This window comes from Andrographis paniculata, unplaced genomic scaffold, assembly GCF_009805555.1.
Source record: "Andrographis paniculata isolate CXL003 unplaced genomic scaffold, ASM980555v1 Contig78END, whole genome shotgun sequence".
Taxonomy (NCBI): Eukaryota; Viridiplantae; Streptophyta; class Magnoliopsida; order Lamiales; family Acanthaceae; genus Andrographis; species Andrographis paniculata.
The window spans coordinates 1,714,086-1,730,707 of NW_026137615.1; the positions used below are offsets into that span (position 1 = coordinate 1,714,086).

Genomic DNA, 16,622 nt, shown 5'->3' on the forward strand with positions numbered 1-16,622 from the left:
ATTAAAAGATATGAATAAAAAAAAATTATAAAGATATGTATAAAAAAAATTTATATTGAGATTGGAGAAAATAATAAGAGAATAAGTCTAAAGTTCCAAGATCGTTTCTTAATTATTTCCGCGAAATATCGTGAACGTTAGGATTTGTTTTTCTTTGTAATATTTTTTTAATATATTTTTTAAAAATAATTAATATATTACACTCACTCGTCAACTTATTATTATCTATACAGTTATCTATTCGCCGTATAAAAAATTTTCCTAGCACCCCCTTTAGGCTTTACAAGATAGGCAAACATGACTTAAAAATTAACAACTTAATGATCGAACCTTCAACAAAAACACAAAATAATACAACAAACAAAAAATTTACATTTCCTAAAAGTCAAGAGAACAACATCATCTACAACCAAATGAACAGACTCAATACATATACATATTTACTTTCCTACCCAAATGCGAAAATACAGTTCGACGAAACGTCACTCTATCTTTACCCTGTCGTTTTATTTTTTTAAAAAAAAAAAAAAAAAAATTTACTACCCGGTCTTTAATGTCGGGCAATCGGGCTTTTCAAACCGCTCAAATCGATCTTATCTATGTACAAATACTTCTTGAACGTACTAGTAGACTTAGATGCCGTGGTGACCACATTTTCTTCTTCCTCCTTCGCGTTACTATTGACGGGCTCTGCCTGAACCGGCGGGCTGGCATGCGCGACATCTCCCTCGGGAGGCTCGAGGTTCCATCCCATGAAATCCGAGAGGGTCATCGAAGAAGTCGGGGTCTCGGCAGATGAGTCCAACTTGTCGGAATTATTCTCTTCGGGGTTCGGATAAGCATTCAGTTTTGACGGGAGTGGCAGGGATTCGACCGCCTGGTGAGATGGAGGCTCAGCAGCAAGTGATGGATCACGAGCCATCTTATCGGCGTAAAGGACATCTTCAATTCGGGACAACACCGTGTTGCCCAAAGTTTCGAGCACCCTTGAGTAGCTCTCGAGGGAGGACAGACCTACATCCTACAAGGAACAACGAGGTTCGATTATATGAAATGAATATATTCGATACGCTTCAATTTTGCGTTCTGACAGCGTGATAATACAACACACACTACTGTATATTATTGATTTTCAGCACAATAAGCATATATATATATATATCACACTTTAGGATGAATAATATTATTTTATCCAACCTGATCACATGTTTACTTTAATATATTAAAAGCCGAGATTGATTAAAATCCATTATAGTAATCTATTAATTAAGAATAGTTAATCCTACCTAGATAGGTGAGATTAATTTATCCAAGCAATATTTATATTAAAGTCTGTCTTATTCATTAGTTAATCCGGCAAAGTAAACATAATATGAATAATCTCATATTAAGGATTATCATTCTATACTACGAAGTAAACACACTCTTGTATAAATTAAACCGTGCATGCTTCTATATAGCAGCATTATGTTGTGCTTAGAGCTGCTAAACGTGTTGAGCGAGCTCGAGTATCGATTGTTCGAGCTCGACTCAAACTTGTTAACAGTGGAGGTTCGACTCGATTTGTTAAGAATTTGAATCAAAATAGTGGCTCGAGCTGGGCTCAATAAGCTCAAATTCAAGCTCGAGCTGGGCTCAATAGGCTCAAATTCAAGCTCGAGCTCAGCTCGAATTTTATACATATTCTATATATTTTTTAATATATAAATTAAATATATTTAATTTTATTTATAATTTTTTATAATAAAATATTCAAATTTTATTAATAAATGTAGATTTTGATATAAAAATTATATATATTATATTAATATATAAATAATATAAATATACCATCACTAACGAGCTCAATTGAGCTACTTGCGAGCCAAGCTCGAGCTCGACTCGTTTATAAAAAAATAATTTTCGAGGTCGAGCTCAGCTCGTTTATCTTTATAAACAAGTCGAGTCTAGTCGAGTCGAGCTTAGCTCGCAAGCTACTCGATTCGTTTAATAGGTCTAGTTGTGCTATATAGAACCATGAGTTATTTGCCTTGCCATTAGAGTGCCGACTGGGCTATCAGCACTCTAATTGCCGCCATATTGGATATGTTTAAAGTAGTAAAATGCGTGAAAAGGCTTGGTAGCGATTCGTACTTTGTTGTATTGGATTTTGGTGATCTCGAGCGAGGATTGAGGGAGGCCGGGGAATTGATGTTTTAGCAGTAGTAAGATTGTCTCGGCTCTTTCCTCGAAGAGTTCTCTCTTCTCGGAGCTCAATGCCAATCCCCACGAAGCCTTTGAGTCCTTGTAGTGCAGCTTCCTCTTCCATATCACCACAGAGGCTTCGATTCTGTTCTTGAGATCAAGAACTTTGTGCTCGGAAGAGAGGTCCATTGTCGACAGGAATTGATGAGGATCGAATACATCGTCAGTAATGTTTTTGTAGATGGACTCCCCGAGGCTTGATTTTCCGTTCTGCAAGACAAACATAAATCAGTTCGCGGCAACAATTTTTCAGTTTTTTTGCACAAATACATTGGAAAATTGGAAAAAATATCTCACATGTATACCCATTATCACTTTTGTCTTGTATTTATCTCGCTGACAAAATATATCCTACATGTTTACAAAAGTCGCTATTTCTGTCCTTTGGCTGCGCGTAATGTTCACGCCACGCGCGGTTAAAAAATAGAAATAGCGACTTTTGCAAACATATAGGATATAAATACAGGACAAAAGTAATAATGGGGTATACATGTGACATATTTTTTGCAATTTTCCCCATTCTTCTTGGAATTTTTAGACCTTCGGCAGGGATTCGATGTAGCTTTCAGGAATGTCCATGTCGGAGAGTATTTGAGCGTTGATCGCCATTGAAGCTTTCTGCACTTGATTCACTGATTCCTTTTGCTTCAATATGAACTGTCGGGTTTCTTCTGATAGCCCGTTTGGCGGAACCTTGATCGTCGGTAGCCACCATTTGACGTCGTCCCTTTGAACCCCTTTCTCCGAATCACTAGCATTTTTCGATGCATACCAGAACTCGTGCTGGCCTTTGAAGTTATCCAGAGTGTCCTAAACATTACACAATTACATATAATCGAACGAACACAAAAAGCATAAAGCGAATTGGATCAACAATTGACACCATTGATTCTTACCACGAGCATTGCATCGAGCTTGCGCAGAGCTGGAATGTTCATAAGCAGGTCTCGCCTTTGTTGTGTTGTCATTACCTGCGAAATCATCGATGCATAACCAAGAAAAAAGGCGAATCGAATCGAAAGCATTTATATATATATCCATTCTCCTAAGGAATCATACGATAAGAAATGAAAATGAAATGAATTCAACCTCCATGCTCGATCCATCCTTCTGTTTCTGCTGAGAAGGAACGAATTCGACAATGTAATCAGTGACGGATAAAAGCCAACCGATCTCCCTCTTCCACCGAGCTTTTCTCTCCGGAGACATAGGCTCGAGCTTCGATTGTTCCCCGAAAACAGAAGCTGAATCAATTAGGAAATATCATTCATTGTTTGTCGAACAAATAAATCGCTCTTTAGATTCAAATGACCACAACAAAACAATAATTTTGCAGAAGCTATGAAATGCTTACCAGCAAGATTAGTAATGGCGTTTGAGAGTGCCAAAGCAGAGGAAACGCCTTTTCCACCTCCAGACATGTCCTCTCCTAGCAGAAGCTTCGCGAATTTTTCCTTCATCATCTCCATTTCTATAAAAGCAACATGATTCCTCAATTAACACAAACACACAGAACGAAGCAAAATTAGGGCTCCTAAATTTCTTCAGCAACAAACCGCCATTGAAATTCAAATCGGCAAAAATGAATCAGAAATTCAGAATACAAATACGCACCTGCTAGGAGTCGCTTATCCTCTGCCGATTCCATCTGTTCTGGATTCTCCTCACCTTGGTTCCTGACTTGCATTTTTTATTTTTTATTTTTTAGGATTATTACTATAATTATAACTTCAGATTGGATCGATGATTCGATCAGTCGAGAGAGTTGTAAATGGCGCGCGCGAAAATGGAAATGGCAGAGTAAAGGTGGGTAGAGTAGGCAGGTAGCAAGCGAAGCGAAAGCGCGCAAGGGAGAAAGCCCTAGACGTACGGAAACGGGAAAAGGGCTCTTCTGAATCCGGTGTGGGGCTACAGAGACAGTTTTCTGAAGGAGAGCGGCCATGGATGTGAGGAGAGGAGGAGCAGGTGGCTCCGCTTCCGGCGCTGCCCAACAAATCCGCTCCCTCCTCCATCCCCAAACTGAAACCCAATTTTTGGAATAGGATCATAACTAACTATCATCGCGACAACGATAATATAAATTAATTAATTAATTTCTTAATCACCGTTATTATATATCCTATCTAATCTTAATTATTTATTTATAACCTTGTAGGAAAAAAGAAATAGAGGTATCCTGTTTAATTATGTTATGCATTTGAGTTTAGATACCGGAGACAGAAATTTTAAGGCGAAGTAAATTGTAATATCTCGACTTTGATTTAAAAGTCTATAAAATAATATTATTATAATAATTAATATTCTAAATTAAATTTTATTATTATTTTTTATATCGATAAAAATAAAAATAAAAGTAAATATAAATTATATTATATATAATATAATAATATAATAATAATAAAAAAAATAAAAACGATGATAAATGTAAATAATAATAATAATATAAATTATATAAAAGATAATAATAATAATAATAATAATAATATATATTCTTTCCGTCCTAAAAGAGTAGTGAGCTTGTTATTATGAAGTCGAGGTTATTCCGGTTTGTGATTATGAAACCGAGGTTATTCTCACTGTTCACTTCGACGAGGTATATATGTGTGTGCATGTGCATGGTTGTCGAGTTCGATATCTTTGTTAGATCATTTCAATATTGACATAGCATGACATGTATTTTGTGATTGACGGAGATTGGACTTTATTATTTTTAAAAAAAGTATAACATGTCATATTTTATATTAGTTTTTAAAATATATTTAATTCTAAACTACTTTTAAGAAAAATAATTGGGTATGACACATCTAGGATATAGGACGTCTCGAGACATAGAAAGACGAGCTAATTGAGTGAACTTGTTCGTATGAATCATATGTAAATTTTTAACTAGAAAAACCTCTTATTTATGAGTGTTTTTTTGGTAAATATTCATAAAATTGCTTATACTTTTATAGTTAATTTTTAGCCTTAATATTGTATTGTGGGACCCGAAATAAGAGGCGACGACCTCATGATGCAGTGTAACAGTAGCATTTTTAGTATGAGTCAATTGGGCCTTAATACTGTATTGTGGGGTCCGAAATAGGAGATGACGACCTCTTGATGCAGTGTGACTGTAGCATTCCCCAGTTGGCTCATTTGGAAATGCTACTGCTACATTGCATCATGAGGTTGTCACCTCCTACTTCGGGCCCCACAATACAGTGTTAAGGCTAAAAATTAACTATAAAAGCACATTATTATTTAACACAATCTCATTTATGAATATTTACAAATATACGCTTGTAAATAGAATATTCTTTTTTCTGGTTAAAAATTTAAATATAATACATAAAAGCAAGTTCACTCACTCAACCCGTGTTTCTATCTTATGTGACATCACGTGTTCCGGAGGTGCTATGAATACTTGAACCAAATATTTTTCTTAAAAGCAGTTTAGAATTAAATTAATTTTAAAAACTAACATAAAATGATGCTATTGCATTTCTCAGTTAACTTGTCCATAAATCTCTCCACTTATTTTGACGTTAGATTGGACAATTGATCTTACATATGATCATTGTTTGACGATTACTCTCTCTTTTTTTTAGGGGTAATTATCTTGTTTCATAGCGCAGTAAAAAATAAACTATTATTTCTTATTCTAGCACTAAATCAAAATATTATGCATTTTATAAACAGGTATTCTACTTTTAATTTTTAATATTAATTTGAATAGTATTTTAAATATAATATTTTATATAAAAAAATTAATAATAATAATTTATTTTTTAAAAAAATTAAAAATTTAATGGTTAAGAAAAATCATAAAAAGAACAAACCATAAGTCTTTGAGCTCTAATTTGGTATTTTGTTCATATTAGGTTATAGTTAAATTTGGATTATATACTCTCAATTTTTATTTATTTATTTATTTCTTTGCCATTCCCTCAAAACAAAAAATAAATAAATATATAAATGAAACCAAATATTTCTTTCTATATCTCTCTTAAATAAACGCAATATTTATATCATATAGAACTTTCTTTTGCAAATTAATTTATATCAATTATATATAAATATATTATTTTTATTTTTATTATATATTAATTTTACTTTTTAGAAGATGATATGCATATTGAATATCAATGTGTAATTTTTAAAACAATCAAAATATATAATTTAAATATTCTTTCCGTTGTGCCAATTTTTTGGTCAATCGGCTAGACTATTTATAATTCATAATTTTATTAGTTTTATTTTAATAAATAGTAATCAATTTATTTATTTTTTTTTCAAATACCGATTATTTTTGTATACATTTTTCAATAAATTTCTTATAATAGATGTATTTTACTTTTTAATCTACCCTATTTTATATCATAATACTATTATTTTTTTGGTATTTAGATTCGAGCCAAATTCCAAATAAATAAAACCAAAGTTACTAGTTTTCTATTCATAAATCTCTGTTTTTTTATTATATATTTTTGAAATCTTTAGTTGCTTTTCTATACAAAATAAATAAATAAAAAGTATATTTTTGATATAATATCTTATATAAAAGATAATTTTGAATACAATACTTTTTAGACAAAAGCTTTTATGATATGAAAATAAATATAAAAAACATAAGCAAGCAAAGGTACGTCTCAGGTCACTGACACACATGGTTCGTCTAGTGTAACTTGTCTGTCGAGCTTAGTTTACATGGTATTAATTCTGACCGGAGATTTACCCAATGCGCACTTTCGGGTAGCGGCTACGGATTCCCACGTCATTAAAAAAAATTACTTAATTTTGTGTATTTTTTATAAAATACAAATGTTTTGTGTATTTTTACTAAAATATATATAAAAAAAAATGTTATATAGTCTACCCTTTTAATTATTCCATGGTTAAATATATATAAATATTCAATGTCTAAACCATAAAGCTCAATTATAAAATCATTTGAAAACTCCCTTTTACAAGTACTCAACTCAATACCCAAAGCTTTATAGATCAAACGGTAAAACATCGCTAACTTAGAGCCGGGCCGGGCTGGGCCGGGCTCCAGGTTCGATTCCGAGAGGATGTGTGTGAAATTCAAGTATCATTGAAATACCACATGCAAAGTATATTATACCAACATTGCTGCTTATCATTATTACTTTAAAAAATAAATAAAAATGAAAGAATACACTGATTCCTACTTACAAAACTATTAGAACATTTATTCCTGAACTAAACTAAGGAAAGACATCAGTATCACAGATAGACTCTGTATGAATTCACTTATTCTTAAAGGCACATATATATCTATATATATATATATGTGTGTGTGTGTGTGCGTGTCTATATATCGATGTAGTTTCAACTCACTTTGTTTTGCTTTCCTGTATCGGCTGGACTCCGGGCTTCTTCGGTTGTGCACGGTGATGACTGCTGGTAGTACTTTATCACCACAACTAACATGAAAGCTGAGGCATGGGAATCAAAATAGCAAACAAAGTGAAAAGATTATTCATATGAGAAATATTTAGGCCTAAGAAACAACTTGCACAAAAAAATGTAAGTAAAGCTTTTTGTTGTCTAGCAATATCTGACGGCGCTATATTTATTTATGCTAACAATGTGCAAAAATATTGAAAACTTTTAAGGAGCGAGATATACAGCGGGCATACCCATCCATATCCGGGCAATGAGCGAGGCCAAATTCCAAACCGCAGTGAAAACAACAAAGCCTACTATTTTCTTGTGAGAGCATGACTTCCAAGCATCGGAAAATCGGCGTACCCAGAATGAACCTACATTGGCATATTTCGAAAAAGCAATTTTATGGACAGCAGCTTTCGCAACAAAAAAAATTTAACTCATCTTTTTCACAAACTATATAAACATTTCTAGTTTATATCTAAAAAGCAGTGGAATCAGCATCATACTGATTTGACTAAATTAGCAAACTAACTTAAACTAATTAGCAAATCATTACATGGCAGATACCATACTACCAAGTTGTGCCATTAACTTAAATTAGCAAATCGGATCGCATATGTTATGTTATAATGTGCTATTAAAATATGTGTTATATATTATATTAATAGTTGTTACTTTCTTTATATATATTTGTTGATTGAATCAAATTATAATTGTGCTGAAATCATAATATATTTTACTGTATATAATTATATATTTATTATATTAATATTTGTTACTTTTATTATAAACATGTGTTGATTGGGTCAAATCAACATCATATTGATTTAATCCAATTAGTAGGATGACATAAGCCAACAGCACGGTAATCGAAGCGATCTAAGAATAACGCAATAGAATAGATTAGAGAAAATACCCTTTTATGGTTATAATGCATGGCTGCAAATTTCTTATTTTTTTCATTTTAATGCTTGTGAAATCTTGAAAGCTTAAAAAAGGTATTTTAATATAGGGGATATAAAAATAACTATAAAGCAAGTAACAATTCTAATTAGTAGCAATTTCTAAGATGTAATAACATGTCTCAATTTAGGTAGTAAAAAAGGATGCATTTTTACTTTATATAATTAAATATTCTCTCGTCCCATTTAAATAGCATCACTTTCCATTTAGAGTTGTTTTATCTAACTAACTTCTATTTATAATTTATGAGGCCACTATCCAATTATCAATTTACTTTTGTTTTTACTTCCATCTATCTAAATTGGAAACGGATCAGATGTTGATCAAATCAAATCAGTACGGTGCTGATTTAATCGAGTCAACATATAATAAAGGCATACAATATATATTTTTGCGTAAAAGAGCATATGTTATGTTATAAAATATCATATATTGAGTTATAACATAACATATATTGTATCATAAATTTTTTTGATTACTTTTATGTGATATGTTGATGCCAATAAATCAGCACCTGCAACCATCTAAATATTATCCCACACTTCATTTTTAGCCCCATTATATAATATATTACTTCCTCCGTCCAGTTTCTATTGTCCTAAAGTATATTTACACGGTTTTTTAGGTGATTGTCTTTTTGTTATGAATGGACAAATTTGCCCTTAAATGTATGGTAGAGATTAAAAGTAATAAATGAATGAAGGGTAAAAATGTAAAATTTGTGTTTAAAAAAATGAAATAGGACAATAGTTGTTGGACGTCCCAAATAGAAAAGTAGGAGATTAGTTTATGGACGGAGGGAGTATCTTTTTAATCTACTATTAAATTCTTTTGAGACAATTAAAGTGGCACAGAGATAGTAACAAGCCCGTATAATTCATTATGACTATATAAGTAAAAAATCACAAGAATTTGTAGTTACCTTGAGCAGTCATGCGAGAAGAGTAGGTACAGCAGAGTTTGGGCACAATAAATACTCCAAAAAAACCTGCCAAAAAATAGTTTTAAGTAAATATTTAACTAATTTAGACAAACAAATTAATTAATAAATCAATTATACGAAGATAGTAAATTATTAACACTAATTATTTCTTTCCTGAGAGTTATGTGTGTTTGTATGCAATTTCAGATATATTTTTGCACTGTAAAATTCACAGCAGAATAAATTTTTGCATCCAAAAAAAATCACACCAGAATATTTTACCTATGTTTTCAGCTTCATTTCACATTATTCATAAAAAAATTTCTCTAAATAAAATTATTATATCCAACAGTTATTCTCATCACATTCAACACCTATTTACCATTCATATTATTCACTTACTTTAAAAAATGATTATTGCATTATCAACACTATTTTATAAAATTTCAACACTCTACAAAACCAAATTTCAAATCATAACAACACATAATAAACATTGAAAATTATGATGGAGAAACTCTTAGGATTCTTTTTTTTTTTTTTTTTTATGACGTAGAAACCTGCAGTCGCTCCCAAAAGTGCGCACTGGGTAAACGATCTCTTGGTAGTGCTACTTATAATTTCAGTTTCTCTATTATACATTTCCTACTATTCCTTATAAAAAATACACTAGTCTTCTCACATCCAAACATTATTAAAATGCAAAACACGTACACAAAACACAAACACAAACACACCCCAAGTATTTCTAAATTTTGACCACACTAATTCATTTTATCTTTCACCATCAGTCATTCAATTTGCATCTTCATTATTTTTTTCAATATTTTTGTATTTTAAGAAATTTTACAAATTTGTGGAAGTATCTAAACGCCTATTTAAAACCAGAATGTTTATATGAAAAAATAAAAAAATAAGGATCTGGCTAACAAAACTTATTTGAAATAGGATGTTAGATTTGAGTTTTTTTTTGTTTAAATAGCATTTTGATGTAATGTTTCAAATCACAACCAGACACACCATAACAAAATCACTATTCTAACTGATTCAGTATTAAGATTCGCGCATCAACATTCAATTTTACCAATCACTCTATTAGAAGTAGGGTTGGTCCAGTATATCGAAACTTATACCGTGAACCGTACTGAAATTTTTAGTATAGTAATTTATCATACTGTTATTGAACCGAAAAATCGGTATATCGAAAATTCGGTATGACTTATATTTTATACCGTACCGTACCGATTATTCGGTATGCCGAACTATCCATACTTTATCGATATATACCGATTTATAACAAAATAACAAAATTTAAACAGTATCAATATATATCATATTATACCGAAATATCGAAATTCAAACGGTAGATGTATACCGATTATACCAAAATACCAAAATTTAAACGGTATTAACATGTACACTATTATACCGAAATACCAAATTAGTTTTTTTTTTTTTTACTATTTAGAATTATCAAGAATATATTACCATATATTATATATAAAAAAATAACAATTTCGGTATTTCGATTAATACAAAAGATACTAAAATACCAAAATATATAAAATAATTCGGTATGCCAGTTTTTTCGGTATATACCAAAATACCGAAAAAATTGAAAGTGCATACCGTTACCGTACAGAAAATATACAGTACGATATCATACCGTACTGAAATTTACAGTATATCGGTATATTTTCACACCCCTACTTAGAAGTATTCAACTTTCTTTTAAGATTTAAAGATAAATAAATTAACAAACAACTATAAACTGACCTAATTTCACCACTTTCCAGATGGTAATGGAGCCTCCACATTGTGCCAAAGCAAACAGCATCACAGCCAACTGCCAAAACACCCCAAAATTTTTATTGCCATTGATCAACATGACCAGCTTTAATTCAATCAATTTGAAAGCACTACTGACCTTCATCGTTGTCGCGGGATCCCCTGAAAAAAGGTCCTTCAAATTCACAAGAAACTCATTCAAATATGGTAGAAACATTTTTGTCACCCTAATGGCTTCTTCTTCCCCAATAACATACTCTTCATTCGAGCCATTAGCTACCTCTATCGATCCCCTTACAAGTTTTGGCAAAAAAACAAAAACCACAGGTGAAATTTGATTGATTCATTACAAGAATTACATCATCTTAAAATGGCTCTCGAATTTGTTGCAATACCTGGAAATAAGGGATCTGAAGATAAAATTTGCAGCAAGGTAGACAAGGCCCAAGTAAGAAACTACAGAAATAAAACTGCAGAATATATCCCCAGTCAAAAAAAATGAAGAAATTATAAGTGAATGTGTATGTGTGTGTATCTATCTAACCTGATGTTGAGATCATTTGTGAATGATGAAGAAATAATTGCAAATGTCCCAATCCCAAAAACAAATGCTGATTTTGATGCATCTCTCCACATTACCAAGTCAACTGACATTGATAAACCATAAGAAAATTTCATCATAACCCAAAATATTTCTTCAAAGACAGTGAAAGAAGCTCTCACCAAAGCTTTGAAGTTTGCCGCTGGTTCTGGGAATTTCAGGGGAACTTCTCTCTGAATGTTGAAATCAAGAACACAGAAGATTCAGACAGTAAAATTTTACGATCACGCAATATTTGAGTGGATATATATAAAAAAATAAAAAATTATTAATTACCCTCGTCTGGACTGGATTTTGATGGAATTGGGCGACGCAATTTGACATGACTTGCAGGAATTTTGACAGGCTTTGCATTGCTGTGGATGAGTTTCTTCTCTTCAGCCACAGCTTTCTTCTTCGGTTTCTGTGGCTCTTGCGAAGTGACTTCCTTAACAACCAGAGCGCTGCCGCCCACTCCTCCACCGTCGGATGGAGGCTTGATCCGACGGTTCACATTGCTCGAGATGGCTTCCTTCTCTACAAAATGTCGGTGTTCAGATCTCACCTCGTTAAGCTCATCTGGAAGCTTCTTCTCCAACTCTGTAACCAATTGATCAAGTGAATTCCCATCGGACGGCTCAGATTTCATCGTCTCCGAATCGTTCATCTCATCATCTCCGCAGACGGCGACTTCCTTCACCTGCTGGCCAGATTCAGATCTCTGGCGCGCAATTTGAATGATAGGGCTAGGGCTTCCCTCAGGATTCTCCGATTTCCATGTCTTCCTCTTGCCGCTCAAACCGATAGCACCTTGTTTGGGACGCGCATTGTCACTATCCGAATCGATCACTCCTTTGTCGATCTGCGGCTCAGGAGAAGCTGTGGCGGAAGATTTTCGCGGAGTGGAGTGAGCAATAATTCCATCATGAATGGCGTCGAAGGCTTTGATTTTGATCCCACCTTTAACTTGGTCGAGCTTCATTCTGCTCTCCCAAACAGAACCTGCTTTGGGGCCAGTAGTGCCCCTTCTTCTGCTCCCACCATCCGCAGCGGCCATTGCCTCCTTGGTGGTGCTCATCATTAGTTGCCAGTTCGCTGGGGACACGAATTACAGAGCAGTCTATTATTGCATGATGAATTGCAGCAAGTTGGGGTTTTTTGGGATGCACAGCAAGGAACGGTACCACCGAAGTCTCTTTTTCTTCTTCCTTTTTTTTTTTTTTTTTGCCTTTTTACTCTTTGTCGGGTATTCAATCAATCAACGTCTACTTGTTTCTTTATATTTGATAATTTTTTAAATGAATAATGTGTATTATTATTGGTTGCTTAACAATGTTTATTTAATTTTAATTAAGGCTACTATGTTATTTAGCTAAAAATAAAAATGGAAATAAAAAATTACACATTTTTTTATTAATACTATTATATAGAAACTATTAATATATATATTCATATAAAAAATATAAAAAATACTTTATTTATGTTAAAAAATAATAATTTAATATAAAATACTTCATCCGTCCCGTCACAGATAATCTCTTTCTATTTTTAGTAATTTTATCAATCTTAAACATATTTAACAAATATAAACCAATTTAGGGTGTGTTTGTTTGGGAGTTTGGATTTTGAACTGGAATTTGAATAATAAAAATTTTGAATTTGAATAGTTGTATGATGCGATATAAACAGGTATTTGATTTGATGTTTTTGGAAAAAAAATTGGATGAATAGTGTAAATCCAATCCAATCCCTCGAACAAACACACCCTTAATTAAACTTCTAACATCTTACCCGTAGGATCCACTTAAAATCCCTTTATTTATATCACTCCTCAATAAACATAATTTTTTATTTATATTTAAAACTCTTCATTTTCTATAAAATTAATTCATAGTAATGATAAATAAATAAATAATTTTTTGAAATATAATCTTAAAAAAATTTATAAAATACCAATAATATTATTCATATAAAAAATAAACTAATATCATAACTTATTATTGATAATTTACTAATTTACATTACCTAAAAAATTGTGTCTCTAATAAAAGGGTTTATCCCGGGGACAGAGGAAGTATTATTTTTTATATTATTAGTATATTTTTATATTTAATTAAAAAAATATTATTTTTTTTTAGGTTTAAAATAGAAAACAAGTGCACCTCTATGTATAGTTCTTTTAAAAAACTTGTGTACACACACCCATAGTATATATAACACTTATATAAAAATATATTATTATTTATGTGAAAATATCATATTTGATTTATTATTTACTGAGTATATAGATGATTTTCTAATTTTTTTAAATACATCTACAATAATTTATAAGTAATGGGGTCATACTCGACGATTTTCTAATTTTTTTAAATATATATCTACATTTTAAATATTTATAAATATCTTTTATAAACAATTCATAAATAATGTGGTCATACTTGATGATTTTCTAATTTTTAAAATATATATTTACATTTTAAATATTTATAAATAATTTATAAGTAATGTGGTCATACTCAATGATTTTCTTATCTTTTATATATATATTTCTACATTTTAAATATTTATAAATAATTTATAAGTAGTCGGATGAAACAAAAATATTTTCATGAACAACATGATGACGAACAATATGACAGTCAATTTCAATATGTTTAATGCATTTATGAAAAATATGATTGTGAAAATTTTGAATAACACCTCTATTGCTGCAATGCAAAGTAATACTCTATCCGTTCCAAAAGTATAGTTTTATTGTATTGGGCACGAGATTTAAAAAATATTGATATTATATTGGTAGTTGGTAAAAAGTAAGAATAAATAATTTTTTTTTGCCTTTGTGAGTATATTAGTGTAAAAAGTAGTTACAATTATGTAATAATAATAAAATATGAATAGTTTTATGGTGATATAATTATTTATGTAAATGAAACTATTTTTTTAAACAAATAAAAATAATAAATAAAACTATTGTATTAGGACGGAAAGAATAGAATATAATTGAAGTACTCCACTCTCAACAATAACCCAATATAAGAGCTCAGAAATAGCTAATGGCAGACGCACTAAGGAGCAAGCGAGTCCTTTAATTTTTATTTTTTGTTATTTTTTATTTGAACATATATATATATATAGATATATAATATGCAGTCCTCTTTTCGAAAAAAATTTGGTTTAAGTTTTGTATTAAAATAATATTTGATAGGATGTTTATAAGAAAAAAAATATATTTTTTCAGAAAACATAAAGTTCAAATATTAAAAAATTGAAAAATTTGCGCTAAAGAAACACACCATAGTAATAAAAAATTTTAAATTGAATTTTTTTTTTTTTTTGTGTGACATAAAGAAATTTTATGTGACATTTTGAATGCAAAATTTATTTTTAATAAAAGTAAAAAATATTTAAAAAACACAAATGAAACACACAGAAGAAAAAACAATTTTCAATATTTTTCTTTAATGAAATTTCCTTCGGATAAAAAATTGTATTTATCAATTTCAAACAATACAAAAATAAATATTGTAATATGTAGTTGATGTTGCTATAGTTTGTTATTTTGCATGGTTTTCAAAATATGACATCATAAAGAATAAAATTATTCGATAATAAATAGATAGTATTATTTCGAAAAATTTTAAAATTAGCCCCCCACTCGTCAAATCCTTGTTCCGCCACTAGAAGTAGCATCAGTAAGGGTACAATATTCAAATTCAATGCTAGAATAAGAAACGATTGTTCGCTTCTTGTTACCCCAAAAGACAAAACAATCACTTTAAAAAAAAAAAAAAAGACAGAAACAAGTCATTGAGCGATAATTAGTAGGATTGTCTGCCCAACCACCATTAGAATAACCAGATAGAGTTAAAAGAGTGATTTGGAGTTGTAACCATACGTACAGTTGCAATGTTGTGACACTCCGACCTGCAAGCCACTAGCCTTACAAGTTAACACGAATTCTTCCAGCGCACTTTTGTCATCACTCACACGCATCTTAGGAGACTTCTCAGTGGTCACCCATCCTCAAAGTATTTTAGGGAAAGCATCGTCAAATTACTCTAGGAAAAATACACTTAACTCTAGGGTTCTTTCAATAGAGCTTCCGAAAAAAAAATATGCACATTTTAATATGAATAGTTTATTCAATTCATTTAATTTCTATTTACTCTTGATTGGCCTAGCACTGCCTCATCCATACTCGAGAATTGACCTAGCAACAGCCTAAGTCCAATGGTATCACAAAAGTAATGAATGACGCGCAGTGCAACAATAAATCGAATAACCAGGTGGATAACTTAAGCAATGTCAAGATAGGTGATTGCCAAATAGATCAAGCAAGAGGAAGACATCCATTGGTGTAAAGTGGCATTTAGCATCGAGGGGTGTCATAATTGTCTTGCAATTAACGAGGCCAGCATAAGACAATATATCAAAAACATATGTTACTAAGACATGTAATATTCACTAGAACTATAGAAATTTCAAGATCCAAGAAATATCGAATGTGACAAAGACTCTTCGTATAAAATGTTTTTGAGGTAGTCTTACAGGTAAGAGATACCACACTTGTAATCTACACTAAAAATCATATCATCAATACATGGGGAACGATATTTGTTTTGTGTTTTTAATTTAAGTTATTTTTTACGTTAAGTATGAAAAAAATATGTATGTAATATAAATAAACAATATTTTATATTGAATTTTAATTTTTTAAAATGAATAATA

At 31.1% G+C, this 16,622-nt stretch overlaps 2 protein-coding genes across 2 annotated transcripts; both read right to left on the reverse strand.

Annotated features, from left to right (window-relative positions):
* Positions 1-352: 352 nt before the first annotated feature.
* On the reverse strand, positions 353-4,293 carry LOC127239963 (rho guanine nucleotide exchange factor 8-like). The gene is made up of 7 exons (XM_051258363.1): positions 3,859-4,293; positions 3,599-3,715; positions 3,334-3,488; positions 3,141-3,215; positions 2,785-3,054; positions 2,134-2,454; positions 353-1,021 (listed from the first exon to the last, which is right to left on the reverse strand). Exons 1-7 carry the CDS (start codon positions 3,929-3,931, stop codon positions 551-553), a joined length of 1,482 nt encoding a protein of 493 aa, XP_051114320.1. The 5' UTR covers positions 3,932-4,293; the 3' UTR covers positions 353-550.
* A 3,027-nt stretch (positions 4,294-7,320) lies between these two features.
* On the reverse strand, positions 7,321-13,106 carry LOC127239979 (reticulon-like protein B21). Its single transcript, XM_051258384.1, has 9 exons — positions 12,192-13,106; positions 12,038-12,088; positions 11,859-11,961; positions 11,710-11,784; positions 11,454-11,607; positions 11,303-11,372; positions 9,527-9,592; positions 7,890-8,012; positions 7,321-7,685 (listed from the first exon to the last, which is right to left on the reverse strand). The coding sequence occupies exons 1-9, from the start codon at positions 12,973-12,975 to the stop codon at positions 7,579-7,581; spliced, it is 1,533 nt and encodes a 510-aa protein (XP_051114341.1). The 5' UTR covers positions 12,976-13,106; the 3' UTR covers positions 7,321-7,578.
* Positions 13,107-16,622: the final 3,516 nt, after the last annotated feature.